Genomic DNA, 15,643 nt, shown 5'->3' with positions numbered 1-15,643 from the left:
TAATTACTTTGGAGTATTTATACCTGCCTGCTTACCACTATTCTTCTCCATCCCTACAGACAGTGAAAGCAAACTGTCTTTAGAACAATAATTAAATTTCAAAATAATAAATCACCAAAAACCCAGAAATTCATTGTCTCATCTACTGCCAATATTGTACAAACATACATTGTACATTTCACTTTCTGGTCTTAGGTTAAAAACTCAAATACAACTACCTTGAAATTCTATCTATCTATCTATCTATCTATCTATCTATCTATCTATCTATCTATCTATCTATCTATCTATCTATCTATCTATCTATCTATCTATCTATCTATCTATCTATCTATCTATCTATCTATCTATCTATCTATCTATCTATCTATCTCTCTCTCTCTCTCTCTCTCTCTCTCTCTCTCTCTCTCTATATATATATATATATATATATATATATATATATATATATATATATATATAGATAGATGTTTTTTTGTTCGCTACAGAAACCTAGGATTGGGTATATAAGCATAGCTGAGCGTCATCAGCGTAACAGTGGAGACTATTCCAATGATTCTGATAATTTCACTAATCTGAGGCATATATATGCCTCAGATTAGTGAAATTTGTGTTACACTGGGGGAATCCCAAGGCGTTCCCAAGTGGCCTGGGAACGCCTATATATATATATATATATATATATATATATATATATATCTATAATAGATAATATATCTATATATATATATATATATATATATATATCTCTAAATATATAGATAGATAGATAGATATAAATAAGTAGATAGATAGATAGATAGATATAAATAAGTGACTCTAAAGTTTGAAGAAGATTTATTATTAACATGAACAAACTGGAATCTGCCAGACAGAAAGGATTCAAACCAGCCTAATCATTTTCCCTTAATCCCTACAGTATGCTCAAGTCTTTCTAGGAGAATATTGTAATCAGCTGTATAAGATGCAACACTGAGATCTAACTGGACAAGTACAGACACAAGTCCATTGCCTGAGGCCATGAGAATATAATTACTGACCTTCACCAGAGCTGTTTCAGTGCTATGATGAGCCCTGAAGCCTGACTCTTCAAATAGGTCATTACTTTGTAAATGTTCACATGCTTGATTAACAACTACTTTCTGAAGAATTCGATATTAGAAAAGAAGATTAGATATAGGTCTGTAATTTATTAAACCAGCTTGATCAAGAGAGGGTTTCTTAAGTAAAGGTTTAATAACAGCTACTTTAAAAGCCTGTGGTATTTATTCATTTACTAAGGATAGATTAATCATATCTAAAATGGGGGAATTAACCAAAGGAATACTTCTTTAAATAACTTGGCTGAGATTGGGTCTAACATACAAGTTGAAGGTTTAGATGAAGCAAAAATTTTAGATAGTTCAGAAAGTCCCACTGCGTCTAAAGAGCCCAAACACCGATCAGTTTCTAAAGATGCTTCCAACACTTCCTCACCTACCGAGGATGAGGTAATCATGTTTTGGAGGATGCCAAAGATGTTATTTTTAATAGAATCAATTTTATTTATGAAGAATCCCACAGAGTCAGAGCTCTGCTGATCCATCCATTCCCTTAGCTCCCAGCAGTAATGACTTTATGGGATTCTTCATGAATAAAATTAGATTGATAAAATTGATTGATTGTTGTTAGCTTCAGGGACAGCCCAGTAAGGGGGTTCTGTCCCGATCTGGGCTCTCCCTTAGAACTGCACCACCCAATACTCCGCTGTGTGAATGCATACTGAAACAGCAAAGCAACATACAAACACGTGTTCAGTTTTTATTGTCAATAAGTTAATGTTTCAATAAAATTTTAAGTGCTACAGGAGCAGCATATAGTTTCCATAAGCCTATGGAGACATTTTTGCGGCTATAGATGGCAATGTTTACTCCTTTGTTCATGTTGGTCAATATAATTTACCATTAAAAAAGCATGTTATATTTTTGATACAAGTTGCACCTTACTATACATTGAAGGATTTGCCAAACTGTGAAAAAGTATAACTTATAGTCAGAAAAATACGGTACTAACTTTTATAAACTTTAATTTAGGAATAATTTTTGTCTTTCTACTGTCTGAAGAAGCTCAGTGCAACAAATCTCCTCTTAAGGCAATAAAAACTAGTTTCTCTAGGAGGCTGAGGGAAACCTTCAATGAGACTCTAAAACAAATATTTGTCTTATCCATCTTTCAAGCCCCTTAACTAAATGTACTTCTTTCAAGAGCACAGAACAAGATAATTGGAATAAAAAATAAATAAATAAATAAATAATTGCTGATCTAAAGGTCTTTTGGCTAATTTTTAAAAGCCCTTTGCTTCCTTATGGTGGTTCCTCTGAAGGGTCCATATATTATGTAAAGAATAATAATGCCTTCCCCCAATTTCTCTGAAAAATTAAAGCTGTCCACATGGACAAGCAAAATGTCTTATGTAGAAATGTTTATGGTCAAGATGACAGGTTTAAAATATAATAACGCTGGTGCAAACATTGGGTTGGCCACTTCATGCTGTTCTGCTGCCATAGATACTGCTGCTTCACACAAGGTGGAAGAATGAGACCGGATTGAAATAACTAAATATTTGTTTTAAAAAAAAGACCGTTTAAAGTCAATTGTTAAAAGCCCAAATAATGACATTCAACTATGTGTGTATTTAAACTTCTGGCTAGCACTGTGACAAACAAACAAACATCAGAAGTGCCACTACAAATACACTTGCATATTTAAAAAAAAAACATCTATTTTATTTGATTTATATTTACACCACCATCCACATTTTTACACTCCTTGTAAAGTTCAATTCTAATTCATTGATTGACTCACTATAATATTGCACTTCATTTAGAAACAGAAGATTTGAGTTTATTAATAGGTGTCAAAAACAAACATTATTAAAAAAGAATTTAATAAAAAAATAGTTTTTTATGTTGATCAATATGTCATTGAACTTTATAATTTAAATCCATTACTTCCTGTCTCCCAGAAATGTAAGTATGTTGTAAAAAAGTGGCTTCATTGTCTTAGTCACAAAACTGGTGAGGACAATACGGCACTAAGTAATTAGTAATACTGACACTTAGTGTTGCAATTTGGAACAACACATGAATAAAGCCTTCACAGAGAACAGCCATTTTTCAATGGTGTGAAACCCCACAGAATTTTTACATACACAGGATTGGTATATAATGTTGCATTCTGTTCTATTTCTGGTCCATTTCTCTTATTGGCTTCCATGTTTGCAGGCTACTGCTCTTTTGTCAAGATAAAATATAAAATGCTGCACTCTGTTTTGGGAACCCTGGGAACTCTCATATGATTGGCTCAGGAACCAGCAGGTAAACATGAGCTACACTACACCTTACCTCTGTGTTTGAAAGGTGAAAAATGTGACTAAGACATTGTTGATGGAGAGGACCGATTGTTTATAGGGAATGTTACTTCCATCCTGGGTGACAAGTGAGAAAGATTTAGATTAATTTTGTAGTAAACTTCTTATTTACTGCTCCTTTCAGTAACAAGATGTGTGCTTATACTCATGAATCAGGAAAAGGCCTGGAAAATGCTGCTTGCGTAAACTTGCCCATTTCCACAGTTCATCAAATGGTCAAAAAACATCTGTAAGTGTGACAAAGAAGGCTGGGCAAAGAACCAGGTTCATTCCCTTTTGTACAGCTGTCGCCAACTCACATCATTCTGGTTTGAAAACGAAAAGTAGTCAATGTCAAATGTATTTATATAGCACATTTAAACACAAAAACAATGAATGAAAATTAATTAATTAACAGTAATATACTGTTTGTACACCACCATTGCTGGGTATTGCACATGCACACCATACACAGGAAGTATTTTTTCCTCATTGAATGGATATATTGATAGCTGCATCTGTTTTATGAAGGTAGAAGTGCTCATTAAGCATGGAATTTGGCTGATAAATATGATATTTGAATGTGAAGGGATTGTGTATTGAAAAATTAATAGCAACTTATTGTTGTCATCAAAAAATTGTATATCTGGATAATTTTTTTTAAAAATTATTCTTAATTATTTGTAATTTTTTTGGCTTTTTACGACAGTAGGTAGCAATGGAATGTAATATAAATGTAAAATTGATTTTTTATAAACATTTGGAAGAAACATAGACATCTTAGGAATTGGAAATCCATTGCACACATAAGTATGTAAAATTGAATTGTTATTATGATAAATTTAATTGAGAATTAAGTAATGAATAAATAATTACCCACATTATTACATATACTATTTTGGATTGGGAGGAGGTGATAGAAGCCTCTTTGACTGTGCATTGAAGAGATTTGGCAGTATTTAGCTGTATTTGAACAACTTTGACAATGTCAATGCAATGGTAGTTCAAAGCATTATATTTTTATGTGTATTGTTGCTAACCATCCATTCATTTTCAGACATGCTTATCCCTGCTAGGGTCGCGAGGGGTGCTGGTGCCAATCTTCAGCTGTCAATGGGCAAGAGGTGGACAGGTCGCCAGTCTATAGCAGGGCGTATTGTTGCTAATTAGCATTATTATATATGCACATAAATGTAGGTGCAGTATTCAAATTAGCAGTATGTAATTCATTGAAAGTCTGATTGATAGGGAAATTCAAACAGTATTTTTTGAATACATGCAAAACTAGATTTTACATCAGGCAGTAAGTTATTATATTGCCATCAAATACAGTGAGAATGAAAGCAAGGGGATACGTTTTTAAAACACATTGATTACCTTGTCTCCAGTTTCCACAGACTCTTTGAATAAAAGCAACGCTATAATACAAAACTTTTAGCCCTGAAGCTGCAAATTGTTTCTCGTAATCTCCACCCTCGGCAGTGCAGTATCCTTTGGATGCTGTGTCTAATGAGTTTTCTATCTGACAAGATATCTACCCTGGGGCTGAGAAAGCTGCTGTCTATAAAGGTCCCACATATGAGGAATTTGTAGATAGTATAGACAAAAGGACTGTAGGTAATATTCAGCATTGGCTCTTTGGGGTTTTGTTTTTCAAGCATGTGGTCATGCCTCATGTGCTGTTCTCAATTTATGATAATCATTTACCTACCGACCCTTTGGTCTGGCCTTCATAACCACAAATAATGCTTTTCCACAATGTTTCTAAAGACAAAAAGAATAATAAAAAAATAAATAAACACCTGTTTATTTTAAGAAGGAAGAAAGCGTGGGCTCCAGTTTGAGGATAAAATAATAGACCTCTGTTGATATTGTCCAACCTAGATCTGCTTTTTTATAATAAACTGAGAGATACCAGATTTATCAAATATAACATTTGTCATCCATAACAGTCATTGATCTGATAGCACTGCCAATTGGAATTGCTCTATGGCATTCTCCATGTTGATGTGAGCTGTGTCACATCTTTGCTTGAGTTGCGTAGGTAATTACTGACGGATTGTGTCTCTGGGGATGATGGGACACTGACAGATGATGAAGTTGTTGAAGGGGTTACATGCCGTGGTGCAGGAACCATAACAGTGCTGGAGTTTGGTCCAAAGTGGTCCAAACCTGTTGAAAGTCTGCTGGTTATTGGAGCGCTGGTGTGTGGTGAATCAGTTGGACCCTAAGTTTGCTTTGTGAAACCTGAAAGTCAGAAAACAAGTAATGGTTAAAAAATGTATGACTCACTGTAAGATAAAGGAGGTTATGTTTGTTACATGAAATACTTTCTGGAACTACAGAAATATCAAATGAGTCATGAGGAAAATAAATAAACAAACTTTTAGTTTTGATAAGTCTCTTATTAAATAAGAGAAATAAAATCCTAAAACAATAACCAGGAAATCAATGGTATGATTTTGCTGGATAATACATTATAGATAATACATACATAATTTGCATTGCTTGTCGTCATTCCAGCTTTTAACTTTTTGTTCTTTCTCTTTTTTTTTCATAGTAGGTATACCAGGTCTGGCGTTCTGTTAGCTGTGACGTCACTGTCCCTGTGGCTCTACGCTTCTTCAGGACGAGTGAATTCTGCTTGTTAGGACTTTGATGCAATCAACTGGGTTCCCTTATATAGGACATTTTTTGACCAATCTGTATAATCTGATCCAATCTGTATAATCTGATTGAATTTGACTTTGTGAAGTACCTTGAGATGACATGTTTCATGAATTGACGCTATATAGATAAAATTTAATTGAAATTGAATTGTAACACATCAACTCTTATCTAAATGCAATATAAATAAGTGTTGACATTTAACCAAACATGCTTGTTTCCTTCCTTCAGAGGAAACTGGTGTACCCTGAAAAAACCTCAAGCAACCACTGAGCATGAGAGATTCCTACTGTCACCAACTTGATGCTATCAAACATCCACTGTTGCGACATGCTCTTAAAAAAACCCCTCCAACTTTTTACATGTATCTTTTTTTTTATGAGGCTCTATTTTGGTTAACAAAATCACCAGAGTTACAATTGGCAATCAGGGAATAATAAAATACATATTACTTATGTAATATGTATATTACATGTTACTTAAGTAATATGTAACATACGCACCGCACAGAAAGCTGTCTGTCCTGTGTTGCCTTGTTAATATTTTTTGAGTCTCTCTTTCCATATATTCCGAATTGTAAATTATGGATCTGGTCAGGTGGTCTCTCAATGCAATTGATCAAATTTTCTCAACAACAAAACTGGGTGAAGGAGAGCTCTTGTGCACTGATGGGAGATTTGCACCTGGATACACGATGGACTCTTGGGAGAAGTGGGAGATTGTGGTGTCTCTGTCCATTTTGTTGGTGGAGGATCTTGAAGATGTGTACATAATTGGATTTATAATAACAGGATTTCTGCTTTATTGGGAAATGGAGCTGGCGGTTACCTGGCATATCGAGATATTCAGAAAATGTGTGTTAATACAGTGTTAAAACAATGTATTAACACTCAGACTAATATGCAATGTGAGCAGAATCGCAAACTGTATGCGATCCTTGTACAGAACCGCAGGTAAGTTACGGTTCATGAACTCGCTGGCCGGAGGGAATACACCCTGGAAAAGTTGCAAGCTTGGCTTGGTGGAATTGACCATAAATTTGGTTATTTTGATTTGGAATTGAGATGTACCAGTAAGACTTAAAAATAGATGGAGTAAGCCTGACCCAAAATACTTGCTTTTATCAGAACTGGCTCCCCTGTGTCGGCCTTGGAAGGCTGGCTGTCTCAATTTCTTCTGGATGTTATGTGAACAAAATGCCCTGGACCAACTACCCGCCCCTTCTCCCATGACATCTGTGGACCTGATTTAGAGCTCTACCGAAGCTGACTGATAAATGTTCTACCTTTAATGGAAGACTCATTTTCTCACATCACCACAGCCTACTCAGCAGTTACAAAACTGTAGTGATAGTCTGGTTTGTTGCAGAAATAAATCCTGTTAAGTTCTCCATCATCTTAGATCAGTTTAACTCCCATGCTTATCCCTTTCAAAAACTGATTTGAAGCAAATAATTATATAGGTTCTTTTTCTGTGTTTCTCAGTTTATTCAGTTACATCCCCATAACCTCCCTGACAACTTTAAATCCTTCAAATCTCTATGATTCCTTTCAGCTAATTAAAATTAAAATTAGTGAGCAACAGTATAATAATGGAAGTTCTGTCTCTTTGACCCAGTATTAGATTGTTAATCCAGCCCTCAGGATCTGATGAAATAGAGTATGACACAAAGAGGCATGTAGCAGTAAAAAAAGAAGAAGAAAAAAAGTACAGGATGGCTCACCCGTCGTTAAACTTGTGGTTGTAGTCAGCACGGAGATAATAAACTCTTTATGCAGGCTTTTGCTTCCTGTGTTTACTGTCAGCTCATACACTCCTGCATCGGCTTCTGTCACCTGCCAGAGCTCCAGGGATTGGTTCTCTGACACAAGCTTGTTGTCCTGGGCCACAAATAGATCATTTAGAACATAAACACCCTCTGTTTGAAATCAGTAACTTAATACAACTAAAAACAGATCTTATGAGTCACTACATAAAGAAAAAAACATAACCTTTTCTTCCCACTGTGACATCAGAAGAGCTTAAGTTCTGTTTTTGGACAGACAGGATTACCAGAACATTTCTGTTTGCTAAATACCCGTATAAAAGAAAAATTTTAATTCAGAATATATTATACAAACTTGACATTTAGTAGCATTTTAAACTGGATGACTTCTACAAACATTTTGGGTATCCCTCCACAAGCTCCTCATAATAGTTTCATGGAAGTTTGGCCCATTCCTCTGGTCAGAAATAGTATAACTGTGTCGGGTTTGAAGGCAGCCCTGCTCAAATTTATTATGGGACTGAGATCAGAGTTTTGTGGTGGCTACTCTAAAACAGTAACATTGTTGTCCTTCAGTCTCTTTGGCAGCATGCTTAGGATATTTTTCCCTTGGGGAGACTCATTTGTTCCCAAACTTTCTTTTGAGTTGTTCCTTGAGTGTTTCTGTATACAGATTCATCTCAATGAAGTTGAATATCATAGAAAAGTTAATTTCTTTCAGTAACTCAATTCACTAACTGAAACACATTACATTGATTAATCATACATAAATCTGTGTTTCCAATCTTTATTTCTGTGCTTTGTCAGACCAATGATACAACAATTTAATAAAAGATTTTGAAATGAAACGTATAGTTAGTAATCCTGTTCAGAAATACATTTTGTTATATTGGGTGAAATGATCCTTCCATCCTGACAGTAGTCGATACATTATGTATTTAGAAAAAAGAGGTTAAAAACTGAAATCTCTGTGAAAGCTGCAAGCCTGTAAAAACACTGGCCATTCCTGTCATTTGGTCCGAAAGGAAGAACCATTCATGTCTCTTCCTGCCCACACGCACCCCTCTGTCCCTTGAGTTCCTGGGGTTATCATCTTATCTATTGGTTGTTCCACATATCAATAATTCTGACAAGCTCACCTAACACCAATATGCGTGTTTATGTATCCAGTTAGCTTCGGTGTTAGCTGTTTATTGTAGCTCCGCTGCTCTCACCATAGACTTTGAAAATGGCTGTGAGTCCCAACAAGCAAACCCTGTACAAGTTTATGAGAAGAAGAGAAAGCCTCAGTAGAAAGAAATATGACCAGAGTGGATTTGGGAGATCTTTTTTCTTATGATCCCTATGAAGCACGGAAGAGCAGGATGGTCTTGTGCATGTGCAGCAATTCAAAAAGAACCTTGGGGAAAGGGGTGGAATTTGCGTTTCGGTTGAATTTGCATGTTGCCTAAGCCATTACAAGGCCTTTGTTAGGCAGCAGTATAAAGCTTGGTACTGCACATTACTCCAGACTTTTTGAATTGAGAAAGCTTCCTGGAGAGGAAGCGAAACGTCTTCAACTACGGAAAACAAGTCCAGTTGCTTTGTTTTTTTTATTTTTATTATTTTTGGAATGACCATGACCTAGATGACTGAGAATCTTCACCAGTATATTTTCAAAAGGGACTTCAAATCTGACAAATGAGTCTCATCAGAACACATTCCATTTTACTGAGATGTGCTAGTTATAGTTTCCTCACGATCATATCTGCAAAACACTCCCATGACTTGATTCTGCAATCCCCGTACTACACATATGAGTTGGGTGACTCATGCTTTCAAGCTTAAGCCTTTTTACTTCAAGAGTAACAATAGACATTTTAAAGAAACACTTAATTCTTTTGTTTTATCAGAGCCCAAGTAATGTCTCCAAAAATTAACGTGTATTTGTAAACTGTAATGGGTTTTTTCTTTTTGAAATGATGGCCTCTTTCTCTTTGAATGGCCTTTCAGCCATTATGGTACAAAATGTGGATGGTGAGATTTCTACAAGTTCAGTCATCATCTACAATTTCTTTGCTTTTATTCTTGAGTTTTTATGCACATTTGACATTAAAACACGTTCATCTCTGGGACACAGAATGCCTCTTTTCCATAAATAGTATGGTGGCTGGAAATTCCCAAGCATTCATACTTGCATATAATTGTTTCAACAGCTGGATGTGGCACCTTCAGGCAATTGGACCTGTTAAGGTCCAGAAGTCTCTCCCAGATGTCTTGGAAAATGTAGAATTATAATGGCACACAAGGACGCAGTGTGTTTGGGGTATGCCTCCAATTAACTCAAATGTTGTTGATTAATCAGAAGCTTACACAGCAATAACATCATCATCAAGGCTTATCCAAGTTATTTAAATGCAGAGTAAACGTTTTATATGTAAACTTCTGAATTTGAAGAAACTGACATAGAAAGCCTCTAAAACAATATCTTTAGCTAGTTGAAAGGAAATGAAATCTCATATGACAGGAGTGAGTAACTTCTCATTTTTTTTAACTTTCTTCAGGAACTAACCTTTTTTGTGGTTTTGCAAAATCAGCTTAAATTAAGCCACTAATCGTTTAGTCACAAATGGTGTTGTGAAACAGTAGAGAAAAAGGTTGTTTCTCATCACCAGTTGTTTTTGTTTCCATCTCCACAAGCATTAGCTCTGGTACTGAACAACTTGTGCTGTCTCAGGACCAAGTCTTAGCTGTGTGAGACAAAAGACAAGATTTTTTTTGTGGAGCTATGGGAGCACAGAGACCACCAGCCAATAAAAATGTTTCGGGAGCCCTGTTTATGGCTTTTTTTGGCTTTTAATCTGCCTAATTTAAAACAAGAAAACAGTAAATTCACCAGCCTTTAAGACTACTAGAATAATACAACTTCACTTCCTTTTTTTAAAAATATCACTTAAAGGGAACATGTCATGCCTTTAAGTTCTTCCTTTTCAAAATAAAATCTTTTAGGTGTGATCTATATGAAGTGGAGCTGCAATGCTTTGGTCTGAAGTCCTTGAAATTTTACCCCCACATTCCCCCTATTTATGGCGTTTCTGGGGTGCATCTGAGAGCAACTCATTTTGGTGCTGTCTCTTTAAATCTAAAGGAGGCACTTCACATCTCGCCCCCCTCTGGGTCCATTGGCCATTTTTGGAGTATGCTGAGGGACGGTATAATGGACAACTGATGACTGATCCACTTGTAGCTTCGGCATCCTTCAGGTAGGACTGCAAAATTGCTCAGAGAAATAAAATGAGAGATTTGCAGAATTGGTAAGGTGTATGTCTATGACGTTATTTCGAAGCTCCACAGCAAATACTATGATTGTTCAAAAACATAATAAATGACCCAAAAAGAATATAAAGATAATTATGCAACACTTGGACGAGTACATTCAAATTTTTTGCACCCCTAGAGAGTCTTAGTACGCAACATGTATTTAAGGGCTAAAAAAGTGGATTTTAGGCATGATATGTCCCCTTTAAGGTTGTCTATCCACCACATAGAGCTCAGTCTTTCGATGGCCATCCTGACTTAACGCTTCAACACTATCAGTCCTTTAACGTTGTCAGTTGGTGTTGATAAATCCTGCTTCAAACTCTATGTTGGAGATCGTGAAGAATTCAGAAACACTGTTTCTTAAAATGCTGTTGACAACTTTAGCTGGTGATACAGTACATATGTAGGGCATCTCTTTTATGGGTAATGAGAAATAAAATAGATTTATTTGCAGATAAACTGTCTCCCTCCATTTATCTTTTTTTAAAAATGGAGTAAAACTAATTTAAAATCACATAATAACATAAAACCAAACTGGTTCTCTGGATGTGCACAACCAAACTGATTCTTCTACTGACCAAGTTAAGAACTGGGTCCAGGGGGAGTCTAAATTAAAGCCTAAAGTCATATTGGTAGTACAAACTTACTATTGGAAATAGTGCCAAATTTTATATCTGTGAAGTTCATTTACAGTTAGTTCTCTGCAGTGAGTTTGTTGGAATTTAGCATGCAGGTTTAGAGGAAAGCTTATGTGAAAGTATCTTCTGGTTGCATCTTTATTGCCGTAAATTGTGTTTTAATTTCCCTCTCTCATACATACATTCTGTGTCAATGATAGCGACATTGATTTTCATACACTGCATTGCACTGGAAACGCAGACAAACAGCCAAGAGGAGATTCCAGATGCAAATTAATTTACTTTCCAGGGAAATGTTTCATGGCAACCTAATGGAATCCCATCTTATTTCCTTGTGTTGTTGTTTTTAGGTATCTGTATGTTTCCCTTACCTTGGTCCAGCTGTACTGTGCATTGGAGTTGACTGTGCATAGGATTGTAACATTGTCTCCAAAGGGGACAAACTCTTTGTCGGCATTGCACAATAGTTTGATTTCATCTGGGGAGAAAATTAGAGGTAAAATAAAGGTTGTAGTGTTTGGCAGATAAGGGAACAGAAACTTTTTTACTGCCAAATGCAGCTGAAATGAAATTCCTTTTGCACACAGACTTAGACCAGCATTTTGTTTTGTCACAGTTCTTTTATATAAAGAAGCAAACAGACTTACCATTGACTGTTAACGTCGTTTTAATGGTAAAAGAATCTGAAGCAAATATTGTGACCTCACAACTATAGATCCCACTGTCCCATTTGTTCACCGAAGGGAGGTAAAGCTCTGTACCAATTACATTTTTTACATCATCTCTCTTCACTTGGATGGTTACGTTAGGCCAATACAAATACTGTCCATGAATTGGGATGTAAACGGCAAGGTTTGTTCCTCCATTCTTCATCCATTTAAAACCAACAATCTTGCGATCAGCCTCGTCTTTCATGACACAAGGTATACTGATGTTCTGGCCCACCTCAGCCTCCAGTGTTTCATAAAGAAACTGCTCAGAATTATTGCCACCTGTCAGGTAGATCAGATAATGTGATAAGTAAAGAAAACGAGGAGACATAAATTTAGTGCATTTTAAAGCTGACAACACAGGTTACTGGACACTAGAAGGCAGACAGATAAAACACATTTTTACAAGGGTAGCTTGTAACAACAGAAGTCAACAGACACTTTAAATCCAGGTGTGAACATCTTACTATCGCTAGTATATAGCAAAGTGACAGCACATGTGCAAGTGCATTGGATTACCTTGGATAATAGAGGCAAGGAGCAGAAGAGAAAATGCCATCCCCAGTACACTTCCGGCCATGTTTGAGCTAGTGATTACAGTCAATCACTGAGAGACCATAGAGGGATTTAGCAAAGAAAGAAATAGTTCACCGTCAACTGAGGTGGAAGAGCAGTGCTGGAAGACTGTGAGACTGTGAACAGGATCATGCTGCAAGATGATCTCAACAGGAAGCCCCACGAATGTGTCAAATGTGAGGAACTGAAACCTTGAGGTTTAAACCTCTCATACACAGCTAAACTTTGGAGTTGCTCTAATTCTTTGCAGTGTTTACTATAAACTGTGTAAAGTAAACTGTGTTCTCTGTTATGGTTTGTCAGCAGCGCTAAGTAAAAATATGCACAGCATGGTATCAAGGGAAATCACAAACCAAACAAGACAGAACGATTAATTCATTTGGTTTATTTACTTAACTCCATCCTACAAACACGCTCATGTCCCTTGTGCTGAAGTGCAATATTTATTTGGCTTGAGTTTCATCTTCCCTTTGAGCCTCTGTAATAGTGGTACCTGCTCGGCATAATTCATAATTATCACAGTGACCACTAGAAGGTTTTTGTCACACAAATCTAAATGCTTACTGGATCTTCAAAAATAGTCATGTCTGAAGATGCCATGTCTCATAATCTTATGAACAACATAAAGCATTTTCTTCAGTTGAGTTGCTTGAGCAAATAAGATAAGGGGATATTTTTATCGCAAGAGAGACTAAAACCCAAATAAAAGTGCATCCTTAAAAGACACCCAATGCAAAGCCTAAAGCATACTGAACAAATTCAACACTCAACAAAGAGAGTGGTTTTCAATCATTTTCCTGGAAGCCCTCCTATGTATAGCCACAAAAATGTGACTTTATGAGTTTAAAGCTACCAATAATAAAACATTTTACCTTCAGGTAGGCGCTAAAGACCACTATTTGCAAAAACCAGCCGCCACAGACAGTTTCTCCTCCAGGCTGGCAATCTGATGACAGAACAAACACTTTACAGCCTAAATTATCATCTGAACTGCTGTGAAACACAAGGAGCATAATCCAAAAACACAGACACACACTGATTGGGACCCATCACAAGGTGAGTAAGCAGTGGCTGGTGGCCCATAGAGGGCCACCAACCAGAGGGATTATTCCCTCTGGGATTATTAAAGTATTTCTGAGGGCGTTAGGTTGCTGGGAAAATATATTTATTTTACAAATATTGTTAATGTCAATCTTGATAGTCTCTATCTACATGCAATCTGATTTTTTAAAACAATAATAACCTTAAACTTATTCTTATTTAACGGGGAATTTCAACATTTCAACAGATCCAGGGTTATTTCAAACCAGGTAGGCTAAATGAATTGATATGTAGCCTCAAATAAATGTTAATCTTTCTGCATAGATTCTGTGTAACATGAAATGTTTGTCATCTCATTACAACAATGTATCTAGCTGAAGTTTAGAAACATAATCGGCAGTAAGTTTAACACTGCTTTAAGTTTTCTTAATATGACCCTAGACAGTTTTCAGTACTTTATCACAAAACGTGTGCATTGGATAAGGGAGGCTGTTCCTAATCTGTCTGAGGATGAGGAGTACAGGGGACCTGTTCAATTTGTGCGCTGGTGTTTGTCAACTGTTTTTTATCCAAGTCAAAAAATGTGTTTAATTTAATTTTCTGAGGAATAAAATAGTATATAATAGAATAGTAATTAAAAGAAAGAGCAGGGTACAGCATAATAAATGAAATTCAAGTGTACGCTATCAGATCCAGTTCAGTTTATTAAAACAATCAGTCTCTTTGGCTCAGTGTTAGGTTGTTAATCCAGCCTTGAGGAGCTGATGAAATTGAATATACCACAAAGAAGCATGTAGCAGGAAAAAACTTGTAGGCTTACCTTTTCCTAAACTGCTGGTATTCAGCTCACATATGATGAAATCTTTATGCAGACTATTGTCTCTTGTGTTGACTGTCAGTTTTTAAACTTGCTGTATGTGCTTATGTCACCTACTTGAGCTCCAGGGATTCATTCTCTGACACAATTTATTATCTTTGATCAATATAAGCATTAAGTGGAAAAAAAAACTTTGCAATTAATCACTCAATTGGAATATATATTCTTTATAATTATTTACATGTTAACTGGTTGAATGAGATTTCTGTCTTTCATCTGTTCTTTGTGCATTTGCACCTTTCAATTATTGGTCCACATGTAGGAATTTACTGTACAATAAATTGTGTTATTGTCTCCTAATTGGAGTTCAGCAACTAACCTGCACTGCACAGTATGTTGACGTGATATGAGTGATGCAATGTAAATTCAAATCCATAAAAATACAAAAATGCAGCAAAACCATAAAAATGTTCTGTCTTGAGAAACCCAAGCCATATATGAAACACAATGTAAAAAAGAAATAAAGAAAGACACTTAACATGGACTGTTAACATTATTTCATTGGTGACTGAACCCAGCAACATGATCCCACAGTCCCATTTGCCAAAGGGAGGTGTAGATATGAACCATTTCAAAGGTTCATATCACTTGTCTTCACTTGGAGAGTCACGTTAGGCCAAAACTGAGGCAGTCAGTGAACTGGGTTATACGCCACAAGCGTTCCTCCATTCTTTATCCATT

The 15,643-nt window shown here is 36.1% G+C and overlaps 1 protein-coding gene across 1 annotated transcript; it reads right to left on the bottom strand.

The window, feature by feature from the left end:
- Positions 1 to 5,537: 5,537 nt before the first annotated feature.
- LOC105915791 lies at positions 5,538 to 13,111 on the bottom strand. Its single transcript, XM_036142627.1, has 5 exons — positions 12,988 to 13,111; positions 12,406 to 12,750; positions 12,130 to 12,236; positions 7,779 to 7,935; positions 5,538 to 5,635 (listed from the first exon to the last, which is right to left on the bottom strand). Exons 1-5 carry the CDS (start codon positions 13,046 to 13,048, stop codon positions 5,616 to 5,618), a joined length of 690 nt encoding a protein of 229 aa, XP_035998520.1. The 5' UTR covers positions 13,049 to 13,111; the 3' UTR covers positions 5,538 to 5,615.
- Positions 13,112 to 15,643: the final 2,532 nt, after the last annotated feature.

The sequence above is a fragment of the Fundulus heteroclitus genome, chromosome 11 (assembly GCF_011125445.2).
Source record: "Fundulus heteroclitus isolate FHET01 chromosome 11, MU-UCD_Fhet_4.1, whole genome shotgun sequence".
NCBI classification, from domain to species: domain Eukaryota; kingdom Metazoa; phylum Chordata; class Actinopteri; order Cyprinodontiformes; family Fundulidae; genus Fundulus; species Fundulus heteroclitus.
Note: the sequence above shows the minus strand (reverse complement) of the source record. Positions and strands in the feature narration are given on the sequence as shown.